Source organism: Raphanus sativus, unplaced genomic scaffold (genome assembly GCF_000801105.2).
Source record: "Raphanus sativus cultivar WK10039 unplaced genomic scaffold, ASM80110v3 Scaffold0005, whole genome shotgun sequence".
NCBI classification, from domain to species: Eukaryota; Viridiplantae; Streptophyta; class Magnoliopsida; order Brassicales; family Brassicaceae; genus Raphanus; species Raphanus sativus.
The window spans coordinates 71754-88610 of record NW_026615331.1 but is presented as its reverse complement, the minus strand read 5'-3'; the positions used below and the strand labels follow the sequence as shown (position 1 = coordinate 88610).

The window sequence follows — 16857 nt, the reverse complement described above, 5'->3', positions numbered from 1 at the left end:
AATAAGCAAAATTACCTAAACCAATGGAAAATATGACAAATAAGCAAAATTACTTAAAATTTTAATTAAAACATCAAAATAAGAATCAACCAGCAGATATCAAAAATAATTATAAATAAGATGATATATACAAAATAAGATGTTATAATATTGTGATTGTCTTAAATCAAATGTTTAATTAAAATTATTAAAAATAAGCAAAACTATTAATTATAATTATTAAGCATATAATAAATAAATAAAATTACCTAAAATTACGGAAAACATGACAAATAAGCAAAATCACCTAAAATTATGGAGAACATGACAACTAAGCAAAATCACTTCATAAATAATAGTATAGATTTTCTTTCCTTTTAGAAAACTTCATTTGTAATTAGCAGTGTGTACATGGGTTATTTTCAGGCATTTTGGGACTCATTGGCTCTTGATACACTCAAGCAAGCCTCAGGTATGCTGCTTCTTTTCGACCTTCTTATTTTCTGGAGAAAATACCTTTGAAATTGTCATAAACCCACAAAGGTGTCTGTTGATTCTCGGCACATGATCCCAGATCTGTCTCCATGTGGTCTAGAGTAGACATCGAACCCAATTCATTGGTTTACAAACTTTCTCATGCAATATTCCAAAATTCTGCTTCTGTCCCCAGTTTATATATCCTCATAGTCCTGCAAGTCATTTTTTACTCCGGTTTCAAATTTGTTGCCCTTTGTTGTCTTGCATAGATCCCGCTGCCAGTGCTGATCTAGCTGTAGTTCTAATGCAAGAAGGACTTGGACAAATCTTCCTTGTTGGCAGAAGGTACTGATTACTCTAGTTGGTGTTTTGACGGCATGTATTTATACTTGTGTCACCTGGGTTGTTTTGGTTGAAGAGTATGGAAGGAGAGTCGAATAATTTTTTTTTTCTTACTTTTTTTTCCGCAAGAGTCAAATAAAATCATTCATTCTGTTCTCGTTTAATTGTAATTTTCTAATATTTGGCAGCGTGACAAGTAGCCGTGCACGAATAGAAACATCAATTCCTAGGAAGCATGGGCCTGCCATTGCTGGTTACGAGTCTGTATGTTCCTGCACTGTTTCATTATATACACGCCCAAATCTGTGGCTGATGGAATTTCTCTGATATTATCTCTTCAATTTTCGTTAATTCTGTAGGCATTGAAGAAATTCTTTGAGAATGTTCTGCAGGTTTGTTTTTGACTCTCAGAATATACAACAAAAAGCGTACCTGAGTTTTATACATGCTAAAAGTCTATTGATGTAACACAGGCCTTTGTGAAACATGTTGACTTCAGTGTCGTTCGCTGTGCAGTGATCGCAAGTCCCGGCTTTACAAAAGTAATTCTTGTCTCTCCAGACTGTTTCTAAACCTACAGGGTTAATAATTATCAATCAAATTGCAGCTGGACAAGCTTAATACTTGATGCAAGCACTTCCAAGAGTTACTGATTTTCCTTACATATATGACACACATGAAGTGGTGAGCTTTTGATTGTTTCTTATCTTCAGGACCAGTTTCATCGTCACTTATTATTGGAAGCAGAGAGAAGACAGTTGAGAGCTATAATTGAGAACAAATCGCGTATAATTCTGGTGCACACAAACTCTGGATATAGGTAGGGTTTCTGTGAAATAGTTTATGTAACCTATCAAAATAACTATCTGTCAAAGTTATAAAAAAAAATTAATGGGCAGTGTCAGATGAATGACATGCTTCAATTCAATGACGTTACTGATTTTAGATCTATGCTGCCATGCTATAGGAAAAGGATGACACGTGGGACTGAGTGAAGTTAGTTACGAGAGGAGCACGTGTCAGTCATTGAAGTGTCAGTTGCAGAGTTTGTTACGAAACAAAGCAAGGAAGAAATATAAAAGAGAGAAGACGTTGTTTAGTTGATTCATTCTGAAAAGTGTTTGTGATTTCTATCTTGTAATTCTCGGTGTGAGTGAATACTTCTTATCATAGCTTTTGAGTGTTTCTTCATAAGTATCTCTTGGCTTGATGAGATCGATCCTTTGTACTTTACATTGAATCGAAATAAGAATCTACAGTGTTCATTAGCTTCGCTGTATCAAAGGTATCAGAATCCAGACGAATTCTCGGATGACAGAGACGAGATCGCAAGCTCTTTCAAAAAGTACGGCGGCGCGTGAAACTGACGGCAACGTTCTCAGCCGCTTTGAAGCTTTAGAGAAGGCGATCGAGATGCAGAACGAAAGACATGCGCGAACTGACGAAAGTGTGAGGGAGCTGATCGAAACGTTCAAGCTCATGACGACGAACAATCCGATGAATCCATCAACGAGCGGACCTCAGGCGCCGGAGATGAATTTCCGATATCGTCAAACTCCACAATACAACTATAACTGTATGACGAGGATGGCGAAGGTCGATTTTCCGCGATTCAATGGTGAGAATGTGAAAGATTGGCTATTCAAAGTGGAAGAGTTCTTCGCAATTGATAACACTCCGATGGATCTACGAGTGCGATTAGCTTCGATTCACTTTGATCAAATCGCGGCGGCGTGGCATCAATCCTTAGCTCAATCGGAACAAGACGCCTATGTTATTGAGGATTGGGATCAATACAAAGTATTGTTAAAAGAAAGATTTGAAGATGCTTTAGATGATCCAATTGCTGAGTTGAAACGATTGCAGGAAACTGCAGGAATTGCAGATTATCATGCTAAATTCGAACTCATACGCATGAGAGTGAAGCTTAGTGAAAGCTACTTGGTTAGTGCGTATTTGGCAGGGTTGAACACAGATACACAGATGCACATCCGCATGTTTCGACCAAAATCAACTCATGAGTGTTTACTTTTGGGACGGTTATATGAAACTGCTCATCCCAGGAAGACATCTCAGAGTTGGAAGATGAACAACAGTTCAAATACGACTAAAGGACTGCTGCAAAAGCCGTATGAATCGAAGAAGTATAACCAGGAGAGTAATGATAAACCGAAAGAAGTGATGAAGCAACCTCAGAAATTTCTATCTCAAGAAGAAATGAGTGAGAGGCGTGCAAAAGGTTTATGTTATCATTGTGATGAGAAGTATACTCCTGGCCACTACTTGAAACACAAGAAGACGCAACTCTACTCGATGGAGATTGATGACGATGAGTTCTTTGAAGCATTAGATGAGGAAGAGAAAGATGAGAATGAAGGAGATATTGCTCATATCTCAGTAAGTGCAGTAGCTGGAATTACAGAGAATTATAGAACAATGAAGGTCAGGGGTCTTCATGGGAAGAAAACTCTGTATATTCTAATTGATTCTGGCTCTACACATAACTTCATGGATCCTAGTATAGCTGAAAGGCTGGGATGTGAGATCAAACCACCTCGCATGAAACGAGTTGCAGTAGCTGATGGAGGAAAGTTGACAGTTACAGGTCGTGTGGAACAATTTGAGTGGAGGTTTCAAAACGCAAATTTCAAGCAAGATATGATGTTGATTCCTCTTGGTAACTGTGATATGGTGCTTGGAGTTCAATGGCTCTCCCTGTTTGGTCCAATAACTTGGGATTTCTTGAAACTGGAGATGCAGTTTAAGTATCTCAACAAAAGGGTAGTGTTACATGGTATTAAAGAAGGAGCTACGACAGAAGTAAAAGCTAACAAGCTCAAGATAACCGAGGAAGACGCACAGATATCATTGATTTACATACACAAGATTGAGGATACAGAGGAAGCCGAGTTGTTCTCAGTAGGAGTGAGTGCTGCGACACCAGAACTGTTCCCAGTAGGAGTGAGAGCTGGTGCTCCTGAGCTGTTCTCAGTAGGAGTGAGTGCTGATGGCAGAGCAGAGAGTAAAGCAACAGATTCTGGTCTGAACAACTCGTTAGAGGAGTATGAAGGGAGTGTTAGTAAACAAGAGTTGCACCCAGTAGGAGTGAGAGCTGGGGCTCCTGAGTTGTTTTCAGTAGGAGTGAGGGCTGATAACAGAGCAGAGAGTAAAACAACAGATTTTGGGTTAAACGACTTGTTGACAGAATATGAAGATATCTTTGCAGAACCTACTACACTACCACCACACCGTGTTAATCATGATCATAAGATACCACTAATGGAAGGCTCTAACCCGGTCAATCAACGTCCATATCGCTACGCTCTATATCAAAAAACAGAGATTGATAAACTAGTTCAAGCATTGCTGGATGCAGGAACAGTTACAAACAGTTCTAGTCCTTATGCTTCTCCGGTAGTTCTTGTGAAGAAGAAAGACAATACTTGGCGACTGTGTGTTGATTACAGAAACCTCAACAGCATGACCATTAAGGACAGATTCCCTATTCCTCTGATTGAAGATTTGATGGATGAGTTGGGAGGATCTTCTGTATATTCAAAGATAGATTTGAGAGCTGGATATCACCAAGTACGTATGGATCCAAAGGATACACACAAGACTGCTTTCAAAACACATAGTGGTCATTACGAGTACTTGGTGATGCCTTTTGGATTGACAAACGCTCCTGCAACATTTCAAAGCTTGATGAACTCAGTCTTCAAGCCTTTTCTCCGGAAGTTTGTTCTCATCTTCTTTGATGATATACTGATATATAGCGAATCAGTGGAACATCATCTCCATCATCTCAGACTAGTCTTTGAGATCATGAGAGCAAACAATCTGTATGCTAAAAGGAGTAAGTGCGACTTCGTTACTACACGAGTGGAGTATTTAGGACACTACATTGAAGCTAAAGGCATTTCTACTGATCCTAACAAGATTAAAGCCATCCAAGAGTGGCCTGAACCAAAAGCTTTAAAACAACTGCGTGGGTTCTTAGGATTGGCAGGATATTACAGACGTTTTGTCCAAGGTTTTGGTGGAATTGCACGACCACTTACAGTGTTAACTAAGAAAGATTCATTTCTATGGTCTGATGATGCGCAAGAGTCGTTTGAAAAGCTGAAAGAAGCCTTATGCAACGCTCCGGTACTAGCGTTACCAGACTTCAACAAACAGTTTGTGGTTGAAACTGATGCTTGTGGCAGTGGTATTGGCGCGGTGTTAATGCAAGAAGGTCACCCTATTGCGTATATCAGTAGACACTTGAAGGGCAAACAGCTACACTTATCGATATATGAGAAGGAGTTACTTGCAGTAGTCTTTGCGGTTCAGAAATGGAGACACTATCTTCTCCATGACCACTTCATCATCAGAACCGATCAAAGAAGCCTCAAGTACTTATTGGAGCAGAGGTTAAATACTCCAATACAGCAACAATGGTTACCTAAACTAATGGAGTTTGACTACGAGATCCAGTACAGACAAGGCAAAGATAACTTGGCTGCTGATGCTTTGTCACGAGTTGAAGGATCTGAAGTATTGAGTATGGCAATTTCTGTTATGGAGTGTGATTTGATGAAGCAGATACAGAGTTGCTATGAAACAGACTTACAGATTAAAGAGCTGATTGAAGCATTGAAAAAGAAACCTGATTTCAAGAAACACTTTACGTGGAAACAGGGGACTTTAAGAAGGAAAAGCAAGTTAGTCATTCCAGCAGATGCTGAGTTAAGAAACACCATCTTGGAATGGTTGCACAAGTCTTGCAGTGGAGGACACTCCGGTCGCGATGCTACACATCAGCGTGTGAAGAGCTTGTTCTATTGGAAAGGGATGACAAAAGATATACAGCAGTATATCAGAAGTTGTGTTGTTTGTCAGCAGTGTAAACATGAGACTGTAGCATCTCCAGGGTTGCTACAACCGTTGCCCATTCCAACAGCTATTTGGTCTGACATTTCAATGGATTTTATAGACGGGTTACCAAAATCATTTGGAAAATCTGTGATCCTTGTGGTTGTGGACAGACTAAGCAAAGCTGCTCACTTTATGGCTTTAAGTCATCCTTATACTGCAGCCACAGTAGCTCAAGCTTTTCTAGATACCGTCTTTCGTCTCCATGGTCTTCCTCAGTCCATTGTAAGCGATAGAGACACTGTCTTTCTCAGTGACTTTTGGCGTGAGCTATTCACTCTACAAGGCGTTGCATTGAACTACTCTTCAGCGTATCATCCTCAAAGTGACGGTCAGACGGAGGTTGTGAATAAGTGCTTAGAAACATACCTTCGATGTATGACGAGTGAGAGACCACACTTATGGAGTAAATGGCTACCTCTGGCTGAGTATTGGTACAATACTACTTATCATTCAGCAACGCAGCTTACTCCTTTTGAGGCTGTCTATGGTAGGCCACCTCCTGTTCATTTACCCTATCTTCCAGGAGAGTCTAAGGTACAGACGGTGGCGCAGTCCTTGCAGGACCGTGAGGATATGATTCTGTTACTTCAGTTTCACCTCCTGCGAGCTCAACATCGTATGAAGCAGAACGAGGATTTACATCGAACAGAGAGAAGCTTTGAGATTGGGGATTACGTGTTTGTGAAGTTGCAACCTTATAGACAACAATCTACAGTGATGCGCTCTAACAACAAGCTATCTCCTAAGTTCTTTGGGCCTTACAAGATAATTGATCGCTGTGGATTGGTGGCTTATAAGTTGGAGTTGCCTCCTTCTTCTTTGATTCATCATGTCTTTCATGTTTCTCAACTGAAGGTTTTAGTGGGCAATGTGTCTACTACGCAGCAACTCCCGGTGGTTATTACTGATGTTTTGACAAAGGAGCCGGAAGCTATACTTGAGCGTAAGATGGTGAAACGTCAAGACCGTGCGGCTACTAAAGTTCTGGTGAAGTGGAAGAACCAAGGTGAAGAGGAAGCTACGTGGGAATTCTTGTATGACTTGCAGAAGAAGTTTCCATCTTTTGAACCTTGTGGTCAAGGTTCTCTTGGAAGAGAGGATTTGCTATAGGAAAAGGATGACACGTGGGACTGAGTGAAGTTAGTTACGAGAGGAGCACGTGTCAGTCATTGAAGTGTCAGTTGCAGAGTTTGTTACGAAACAAAGCAAGGAAGAAATATAAAAGAGAGAAGACGTTGTTTAGTTGATTCATTCTGAAAAGTGTTTGTGATTTCTATCTTGTAATTCTCGGTGTGAGTGAATACTTCTTATCATAGCTTTTGAGTGTTTCTTCATAAGTATCTCTTGGCTTGATGAGATCGATCCTTTGTACTTTACATTGAATCGAAATAAGAATCTACAGTGTTCATTAGCTTCGCTGTATCATGCCATCTGCTAGATAAACCTAATAGGTTTCCTGTATAAGTATGTCCGGATTTACCGGTGTACTTACTTTATTAATGTTTAAATTCATGTTTGTGTGGTGGCTATCAGTGTTAAACCGCTCACCTCTAGCTTTTGGTTTGCTTGTTCACTTCGATAAATCCTGCAAATTTTCTTTGATCTTTAACATTAGTTTTGGTGGACAGACATAGCTTGGGAGAGGTTCTAAATGCTCCCAACGTGATGAATATGATCAAAGATACTAAAGCAGCAAAAGAGGTGATTTAAAATGTCAATTTAGCTTTGATAAATTATCATCTTCTTCTTTCAATATTTTTGTTCTTCTGTTTCTGTATGGTGGTGCTCTTAAACTGTACTTTTATCATTCATTGCTTGATGTGAATTTGCCTCGTGCAGGTCAAAGCTCTAAACGATTTCTTCACCATGCTTTCAAATGTAAGGTTCTTTTGCAATGTACAACAAAACGATTCTCATCCGTTTTAAAGTATGTTATAAACTTATAACGTGTCTTGAGATTCTCTTTGCTTGATTTAAATCCAGGATCCAGCTCGGGCATGCTATGGACCAAAACATGTAGAAGTTGCTCATGAACGAATGGCAGTCCAAACACTTCTCATCACAGATGAGCTTTTCAGGTTCAGTAATGAAAGGAGGGAATACTAATCGCAATTCGACTTCTGTATTATCGTGATTGACATTATAATTTTTTGTCCAGGAATTCCGACGTTAAAACAAGGAAGAAGTATGTGGATTTGGTTGAGTCAGTGAAAGATTCAGGAGGAGAGGCGTTTATATTTTCGTCGATGCATGTTTCAGGAGAACGTGAGTGTCTGCTACTTTGTCTCTTCGTTCTTCTTCATAACAAACTTTTATTAAGTGTTGATAAACTTTTGCAGAGTTGGCACAGCTGACTGGAATTGCAGCTCTTCTCAGGTTCCCTTTACCAGACCTCGAAGACATCGAGATGTAATATATATATCTTCTTCGGGTGTAGAAAACATACAAGATCATATACGTCTCACTATACTTATTAGCATCTCTTTATAGTTTTCAAGAGAGATTTGTATTGTGGCCCAAAAGGCAAACTCTTACATTAAGTTGGATCAGTCGTTGCTGTTGTGCAGCGTTTGTGAAACAACGTACCTTGTTGAATCTTGAGCCTTTGTGATTTATAAAACATATTTGTGGAGCACATAACATATGATGATATAAATGCTATACTATGATCTGCTATCTACCGGTCAAGTTAGTTAGCCTCAGTTCGTACTTCTTATACACATCATGAACATTAACGCAAACACAAAGCTATTGTAAAATTTCAACAACTTAAAACTATTCAAACCACAGAAAAAGGTGCGAGTGAAAATGAAACAAAATATACGATGTTTAAAGAAAGTCTATAATGTGTCAAAAAAGAAATATTTTTATATTAAAATGTAAATATTATCTTTATACAAAATTGTACAACAAATAATATTTTATAGTTTATTTATAATTGGTTAAATAATTATTTATACTTTAATGAGTATAAAGATGGATTTCATCTTCAAAAATATAAATTCTCACAACATGAATACAGATTTGTATACACCATCCATTTTCTCACACTTAGGTTAGGTTTGTGTGTTTTTAACCTTATATTTTTCAAACAAAAATATTTTTAGTTATCTATCAAGTTCAACCAAATAGATTATAAAACTTTAAAAGTCGTATAATATAAAATTCATAATTTTTATATTAAAAATTGAAAATGTCCAACTTTACAACCCAACTAATTTGTCAAAAAATTAATTATCATATTAAATATCAAAAGTTTCGGTTGATCAAGTTTATTACCGAACATAAAGACACCGTGTCCGACCAGTAGAAACGTAAAACCAAACCAAAAGCAAAAAACCCTCACATATAAATAAAACCCTATTCGCTCGCTCTCGTATCACTCCCACAACTTCCAGCAGCCTTCTGTCTGTCTGCTTCGGGAGGGGAAGAAGATCAATCAAACTCAAACAATGGCGCAATCTCTAGAGCTTCTGCTGATCCAATTCCTCATGCCTGACAACGATGCTCGCCGTCAAGCGGAGGACCAGATCAAGCGTCTCGCCAAGGATCCTCAGGTCGTTCCCTCCCTCGTCCAGCACCTCCGCACCGCTAAAACCCCCAACGTCCGCCAGCTCGCCGCCGTCCTCCTCCGTAAAAGGATCACCGGACACTGGGCCAAGCTTTCTCCGCAGATGAAACAGGAAGTTAAACAGTCTTTAATCGAGAGCATCACCGTAGAGAATAGGTTTCTCTCTTTACTTTCTCTTTCAATTGGAAAATTTTGAATTTAATTTGTTTTTGATTGAATTTAATTCGTTTTTAATAGTCCACCTGTGAGGCGTGCGAGTGCCAATGTTGTGAGTGTAGTAGCGAAGTACGCTGTTCCTGCTGGAGAGTGGCCTGACTTGCTTGGCTTTCTCTTTCAGTGTAGTCAGAGTGCTCAAGAAGACCACCGTGAAGTATGTTAAACTCTTTTGACGAATGTTAGATTCACTTAACTGAATCTGTTCTTTCTTTTGTTGTTTGTAGGTAGCATTGATCCTTTTCAGCTCTTTGACAGAAACGATAGGGAACTCATTTAGGCCATACTTTACAGACTTAAAAGCTCTGCTTCTCAAGTGCATGCAAGATGAAAGCAGCAGTCGTGTCAGAGTTGCTGCTCTCAAGTAATTTCACTTCTCTGTTTTTATAGAAATGTCGCTGCTCTCCTCTTTTTACTCCTCCATATAAATCTTCTGCAACTTTACCAGGGCGGTGGGTTCTTTTCTTGAATTCGCAAGCGACGGGGACGATGTGGTAACTCCAGCGACTTTACTCCTACTTTTTTTGGTTACTTTCTATTTCGAATGTGTGTGCTTATGTGTGTTTATATCAGGTCAAGTTCCGAGATTTCGTTCCCAGCATATTGGATTTATCAAGAAAATGTCTTGCATCCGGCGAGGAGGACGTTGCTATACTCGCTTTCGAAATTTTCGATGAGCTGATTGAGTCTCCTGCTACTCTTCTTGGAGATTCCGTCAAATCAATCGTTCAGTTCTCTCTTGAAGTCTCATGTAATCAAACCCTGGAAATTAGCACACGCCACCAGGTTAGGAGAAACTATTCTCTTTTTTTACTTTTAAAACAGTTCAGACGATGATGTTATGTTTCCATTTATTGACCAGGCAATCCAAATAGTTTCATGGTTGGCAAAGTACAAAAACAACATCCTTAAGAAACACAAACTAGTCGTACCAATATTGCAAGTCATGTGCCCCTTGCTCGCTGAGTCATCCGACCAAGATGACGATGATGATGATCTTGTTACCGATCGTGCGGCTGCCGAGGTGATTGACACACTAGCTATGAACCTGCCGAAGCATGTGTTCCCCACTGTTTTCGAGTTTTCTTCCATGTATGGCCAGAGTCCGGATCTGAAGTTCCGGGAAGCTGCTGTAACGGCTCTAGGTGTTATATCAGAAGGTTGCTTTGATCTTATGAAGGAGAAGCTGGATCCTGTTCTTAGTATAGTCTTGGGAGGTTTAAGAGACCCTGAGAAAATGGTTAGAGGGGGTTCATCATTTGCACTAGGCCAATTTGCTGAGCATCTTCAGCCTGAGATCCTGTCGCATTATCAGAGCTTTCTTCCATGTGTTTTGAATGCGATTGAAGATTCATCTGTTGACGTGAAGGTAAACTTTGAAGCAAGGAACTGAGCTTCAGCACTAGTTTATTAGTAACGTTTCTAATTAATGTCTACAGGAAAAGTCATACTATGCTTTAGCAGCATTTTGTGAGAACATGGGAGAGGAGATTGTTGCATACCTTGATCCTCTGATGGGGAAGCTCATGGCAGCCCTCGAGAATAGTCCCCGTAATCTCCAAGAGACATGCATGGTACACAGACAACCTTTGCTAGAGTTTACGTTTTTACGAAATATTGATTTAAGCATTGTACTATTTGCTTGCAGTCGGCAATTGGGTCGGTAGCTGCTGCTGCAGAGCAAGCATTCAATCCATACGCTGGGAGGGTATTGGAGACGATGAAGTTTTTCATGGTGCTCACCAATGACGAGGATCTTCGTGCCCGTGCAAGGTCTACTGAGCTTGTAGGGATTGTGGCAATGTCTGTTGGGAAACAAGGGATGGAGCCGATTTTGCCAGCTTTCATTGACGCCGCAATAGCAGTAATTACCCTCACTGTTCTGTATCTTTCAACTGAATATGCCATTTTGTGGGAGAAAGAGCTCACCATGATAAAATTTCAGGGATTTGGATTGGAGTTCAGCGAGTTGAGAGAGTACACTCATGGATTCTTCAGCAACGTAGCTGAAATATTGGATGACTCTTTTGCTCAGGTGTGCATAAGTTTCTCTCAAATAGACTTCCTTCTTAACAGCTTTGACTCCGTTGGTTATATGTTTACGTAAATAAAATACATTTTATGCAGTATTTACCTCGCGTTATGCCGTTAGTATTTGCTTCTTGCAATCTTGATGATGGGTCTGCTGTCAACATTGATGAGTCAGACGAAGATGTGAACGATTTTGGAGGGGTGTCCTCTGATGATGAAGCTCATGATGAGCCCAGAATCCGGAACATAAGCGTAAGAACAGGAGTTTTGGATGAAAAGGCAGCTGCAACTCAAGCTCTTGGCCTTTTTGCACTCCACACTAAATCTTCTTTTGCACCGTATCCTTTAACTTTTCTTTATGTTTTTTTACTTCTTTGGACGTCTTACTAGAATCCTTTTTTCATGCCTACTTAACTAACTTATTAGCTACCTCGAGGAATCATTGAGGATCATGGACAAACATTCTGGATATTTTCATGAAGATGTTCGGCTTCAAGCGATCACTGGTTTGAAGCGTGAGTTTTCAATCTATTGATTGTATAATTTCTTGCTCCAATTATTGTAATTCCTATTACTATGCCGACACAGACGACCTCATCCGTAACTCTTCGAACGTCTTCCGTTGGAGGATTTAAATAGACATAGCTTAGTAAATGGTGTTTACTTGATTCATTGTACTTTTCCCGACATATGGTGCAACCAGCAACATGTTTTAGGATTAAAAATTGGCTAGCAGTTGAGCATATGGCCCTTTGCTTCTGTAATATCATATGATCAATTTGATGTCACTCAGTTTTGTTAGAATATGTAGCTCATCGGATCTGTTAAAATTTTAATTTTTAAAGCTTACGCAATTTATGAGTTGGTCTTGTCATTTTACCTTTGAGTCTCTAAACTTATCTTTCTTTTATCTGTTGGAATTGCAGATATATTGGCCGCAGCACATGCCATTTTCCAGACTCATAATGTAAGGGACTTGATCTTGAATCTCTCTATCTTTCTCTCCACACCTCTCTTCTAGTTTTTCCTTTTTCTGATTATTTGGTTCTCATTTAGGATGGAACTGGGAAGGCAAATGAAATTCTTGGTAATCCACATTAGGCAGCACCTTTTGCCTTCTCATTAACAACAAGCATGACTTTAGAAGATACTGAGATAGTTTTTGTGCACCGCAGACACAGTTATGAATATTTATATCAAAACCATGGCTGATGATGACGATAAGGAGGTTGTTGCTCAGGCTTGCTTGAGCATTGCAGACATCATGAAGGATTATGGTTACGCAGCCATTCAAAATTGTGGGTGTCTCTTTACTTGTTGGATTCAATTTTATAAAAAAAAAGGTTACTTCAGGATATTCAAATTTTAAAACTCTTGTATACTGTGCTGACGACATTGTTTTTGTAGATCTATCGCCCCTTGTTGATGCGACATTGCTACTGCTGACGGAGAAAGCAGCTTGCCAGCAAGTAGAAGACGAGAGTGATGATGATGATGATGTTGGACATGATGAGGTCCTCATGGATGCAGTTTCTGACCTCCTCCCCGCCTTTGCTAAGTGTATGGGGTCTCATTTCGAACCCGTCTTTGCAAAACTCTTTGAGCCGTTGATGAAATTTGCGGTGGGTATTTAGTGACTGCAGCAGTCATTGCCATAACTTCTTTCATTGAAGTTTAGACACTTACTCTTTCACTTCTTTTGTTTGTAGAAAGCTAGACGTCCCGACCAGGACAGGACAATGGTTGTTGCTTGTCTTGCCGAAGTTGCTCAAGACATGGGTGCTCCAATCTCTGCCTATGTCGATGTGATTTTCCTCAACTTATGTTCCATATGATTGTTTCTTGGTGTTTGAGCTGTGTATTAGAACCAACCAATTAATTGGGATTATTTTTTCTTTTTCTGCAGAGGATAATGCCTTTGGTGCTCAAAGAATTGGGATCAACTCATGCAACCAATAAAAGAAATGCAGCTTTCTGTGTTGGAGAGCTATGCAAAAACGGGGGTGAAACTGCTCTCAAGTATCCTTTTCGTGTTTTGACACTTCAACTATACTGAAGGCATAATAAAGATTTTTTGTCCATTGACTTTTTCAGCACATGCCATATTTGTCTTCCCTTGATTCAATACCAGATATTTCGGTGATGTGCTACGTGGACTTAACCCGCTTTTTGGGGAGTCAGAAACAGACCTCGCTGTTAGGGATAATGCAGCAGGTGCTACGGCGAGGATGATTCTTGTTCATCCTGAATTAGTCCCACTAAATCAAGTATGATTGATCTCAGGATAGGCTAGTTTCTTGTATATTTATGTTGCTAACCTTATGAAACCATTGTACTCATTCCCTGAGTTAATATATATGATCCAGGTACTTCCAGTTTTGTTAAGAGGTCTACCTCTAAAGGAAGATCAAGAGGAGTCCATGGCTGTATACAGTTGTATATACTCGCTTGTTTTAGCATCCAATCCACAGGTATTATTTTCTTTCTCTTTCTCCCATGTAATTTTTTGTTCTCGGGTTTGGTTTAATCCTCTGGTGGGTGTTGGGATGCAAAATCAGATAATACCTCATGTACCGGACCTGGTAAGAATATTTGGGCAAGTGGTGGAGTCGCCAGTGGAGAAAGTTGAAGTGAAAGCAATAGTAGGCAGAACTTTCTCCCACCTGATATCGGTTTATGGGGATCAGTTGCATCCTTTCATAAGTGGTCTACCTCCTTCTCAAGCTAACGCTCTTGCTGCGTTTGCTTCTTCTACTGTTTGATTTGAGTCTATTGTATTCTACTGTCATCCTGTATTTTTTTTCTGATTTGTTTGAAATCGATTCTTGCTCATTTGAGTCTCAAATCTTTTTTCTTCTCCAGAGTTTTGAGAGTTTTGTTTTTTTCTTCCTCATTTTTTTCCATTTATTTGAAGTTTTCCAAGTTTGCTGCAAGTTATTTTGAGTGAAGATGGGGTAAAATGTTATCTGTATTTTACCCTTGATATGTTTTTTTTACATTGACAAAATTGTATTTTGGCCTTCATAATGTGCTGGCATTTGGTTATATTATTGAGTAAAATGTACATTGCTGTTCGGGAGTGAATATTACATTATTTTAGTTACTCAGCTAGGATTTAGTGAAATTTCATACAGTAACGTACCTGTAAGCAACAACTTTAATATCTGGAAGACATAATAACAGTGTAAACATAATCCAGTTACTTATGACATCTTCTTAGTAATGAACCAGAAGGTTACGGTACGGCTCGGTTAAGTAGTTTCTTATCCGGTGAAGCTCTTGGTTAATTGAATACGCTTGGTGATGAAACTGACGAGAAAGGAAGGAACCGTTCGTCGGCAGAGAGAGAGTTAAATCGAATAGCGGAAGGAAAGCTCGTGGAGACAGCTGATGAGAGAAGCTTTTCGTTGAGAGAGAGAGAAAAGAGATCAGAGGTTTCTTCTTCCTTTGTTTTGAGAGATAAGCGATGGGTTACGGATGGGGGATGTTGGAAGGCATGGTGGTGATGGGATCGCTGTGTCTGTTAGGGTCGGCGGGTCTCTGGTTTTTAAATCAAAGGCTATACAAGGAGTACGAAGAGAAGCGAGCCTTGGTTCAGATCATTTTCAGCGTCGTCTTCGCCTTCTCCTGCAACCTCTTACAGCTCGTCCTCTTCGAGATCATCCCCGTCTTGTCTAGAGAGTAAGCTTTCTCTGTTTTGAAACTCATTTTATTGAATCTTTCTTCCTCTGTTCCATTTCATGTGGAAACCTTGCTGGATCATGTCATGTGACATTCATTTGTGAGAGAGTGAATGTATTCATTCAGCTTTTGAAAATTACCATCATTTTAATTATATATTTGATCTGAGTGAGACATATATATATATAAATCTTTTCTTATCTGCTAGCTAGAAAAAAAAAGTTGAAGCCTTTGGAGCTTTCTATTGAGATTTTTGTTTTTGCTTTGCAGGGCAAGGATGGTTAATTGGAAGGTGGATCTCTTTTGTTTGATTGTGCTTCTTGTTTTCATGTTACCCTACTATCATTGCTATTTGATGCTTCGCAATACTGGTAACCCCTTCCTCTCACGCTACCTCTACGTTTACTTGCTATTGATCTTCTTTTTTTTTTTTTTTGCCATTTTAATAATTGTATCAAGTAGAAGGTTATTAGCTTCATTATTTGTTAATGTGTCATTTCAGGTGTAAGAAGGGAACGTGCTTCTGTTGGGGCCTTGTTATTCTTGACAGCCTTCCTTTATGCTTTCTGGCGCATGGGAATTCATTTTCCTATGCCTTCTCAAGACAAAGGTACCTCTTTTTGTGTTTATGCATGCACCCTCCCTCGCCTCACCATTGTAAAAGCGAGAAGCAAATTGATCTTATTTACATTTGTTATAAATAATGCCTGCTTTTTAATGTGTGGAGTAGTAGATGATGTTTTATGTAGAAAACAGAATGTGAGTATTTGACACCGACTATGGTTGCCTGACTTTAGAAAATACCTTCAGATTAAATTTGCTAGTATGTGACACCGACTATGATTGCCTGACTTTAGAAAATACCTTCAGATTAAATTCGCTGAATCAATCATTCTGCCTTCTTTATGTTTGCGTCTGTTTCTAGCTTCTATGCATATACAAACGCTCTCGGTGCTTTTTTCGTGTAGGCTTATGATCTTGTTTCTGCTTATTAGTTGACTTAACCACCCTTTTATCTTGAAAGGTTTCTTTTCAATGCCTCAACTGATCAGCAGAATCGGGGTCATTGGTGTCACCCTCATGGCCGTTTTATCGGGTTTTGGAGCTGTCAATTTACCCTTCAGTTATATATCCCTCTTCATCAGGTATTCCTTACACTATTCAAGTTTTCTTCTAGCTTCTGCTTTATTCTAATTGCTTTTGCTGTTTAGTTTTTTCTTGCCTATTATCATTTTCCTCTTGTGTCACCATTAACTCTGATGAATAGTTAGATAGACATGATTAGCACTGCATGTGTCAGTTGCCACTTTATTTTCCTCCGAGAGGAGAAAAAAATTGCATCTAAGAGCAAAGTAAATAATGGAATAAAAAGAGATGTAGACTAAAAAACATGTTACAAAACAGTGTATAATGGGAATTTAAGTACTGAAGTAGCTGAACTTTGAATGAAGCGTTTTATGTTCTGTAATGTAAATTGTCACACTGATAGAGTACCTGTATTGGAAAGTGTTTTTTTTTTATAATATTTGTAACAGCTCGTTTTACTGTCTCTCTTCCTCCCTGGAAACATATTAGAGAGATCGAAGAATCAGAAATAAAATCGTTGGAAAGGCAACTGATGCAATCAATTGAGAGTGGCATAG

The 16857-nt window shown here is 39.2% G+C and overlaps 4 protein-coding genes across 5 annotated transcripts in view; all 4 read left to right on the top strand.

Annotated features, from left to right (window-relative positions):
* The first annotated feature begins 302 nt into the window (after positions 1 to 302).
* Positions 303 to 2066, top strand: LOC130500641 (protein PELOTA 1-like). Of its 2 annotated transcripts, XM_056995570.1 has the most exons (7): positions 307 to 451; positions 726 to 801; positions 987 to 1062; positions 1158 to 1190; positions 1272 to 1340; positions 1512 to 1618; positions 1766 to 2066. In XM_056995570.1, the coding sequence occupies exons 1-7, from the start codon at positions 391 to 393 to the stop codon at positions 1791 to 1793; spliced, it is 450 nt and encodes a 149-aa protein (XP_056851550.1). In that variant the 5' UTR covers positions 307 to 390; the 3' UTR covers positions 1794 to 2066. The 2 variants fall into 2 exon arrangements, with proteins under 2 accessions (XP_056851551.1, XP_056851550.1); XM_056995571.1 differs by lacking the exon at positions 1766 to 2066 and having other exon boundaries at positions 303 to 451; positions 1406 to 1545.
* Positions 2067 to 7281: 5215 nt separating this feature from the next.
* On the top strand, positions 7282 to 8370 carry LOC130500642 (protein PELOTA 2-like). The gene is made up of 5 exons (XM_056995572.1): positions 7282 to 7419; positions 7558 to 7596; positions 7702 to 7796; positions 7877 to 7983; positions 8058 to 8370. The coding sequence occupies exons 1-5, from the start codon at positions 7384 to 7386 to the stop codon at positions 8129 to 8131; spliced, it is 351 nt and encodes a 116-aa protein (XP_056851552.1). The 5' UTR covers positions 7282 to 7383; the 3' UTR covers positions 8132 to 8370.
* Positions 8371 to 9071: 701 nt separating this feature from the next.
* LOC108842000 (uncharacterized) lies at positions 9072 to 14597 on the top strand. The gene is made up of 20 exons (XM_018614800.2): positions 9072 to 9445; positions 9527 to 9659; positions 9730 to 9866; positions 9951 to 9996; positions 10076 to 10288; positions 10365 to 10871; positions 10942 to 11076; positions 11151 to 11366; positions 11448 to 11537; positions 11630 to 11871; positions 11960 to 12048; positions 12460 to 12500; positions 12590 to 12620; positions 12709 to 12831; positions 12941 to 13155; positions 13243 to 13338; positions 13440 to 13552; positions 13665 to 13800; positions 13900 to 14004; positions 14092 to 14597. Exons 1-20 carry the CDS (start codon positions 9171 to 9173, stop codon positions 14293 to 14295), a joined length of 3147 nt encoding a protein of 1048 aa, XP_018470302.2. The 5' UTR covers positions 9072 to 9170; the 3' UTR covers positions 14296 to 14597.
* A 135-nt stretch (positions 14598 to 14732) lies between these two features.
* Positions 14733 to 16857, top strand: part of LOC130500644 (GPCR-type G protein 2-like) — a 3631-nt gene continuing 1506 nt past the window's right edge. Inside the window, exons 1-5 of the mRNA XM_056995579.1 lie at positions 14733 to 15214; positions 15485 to 15585; positions 15717 to 15824; positions 16239 to 16359; positions 16790 to 16851. Of these exons, the coding sequence (XP_056851559.1) occupies positions 15000 to 15214; positions 15485 to 15585; positions 15717 to 15824; positions 16239 to 16359; positions 16790 to 16851 (607 nt within the window). The 5' untranslated portion in view covers positions 14733 to 14999. The remainder of the gene's footprint in view (positions 15215 to 15484; positions 15586 to 15716; positions 15825 to 16238; positions 16360 to 16789; positions 16852 to 16857) is intronic.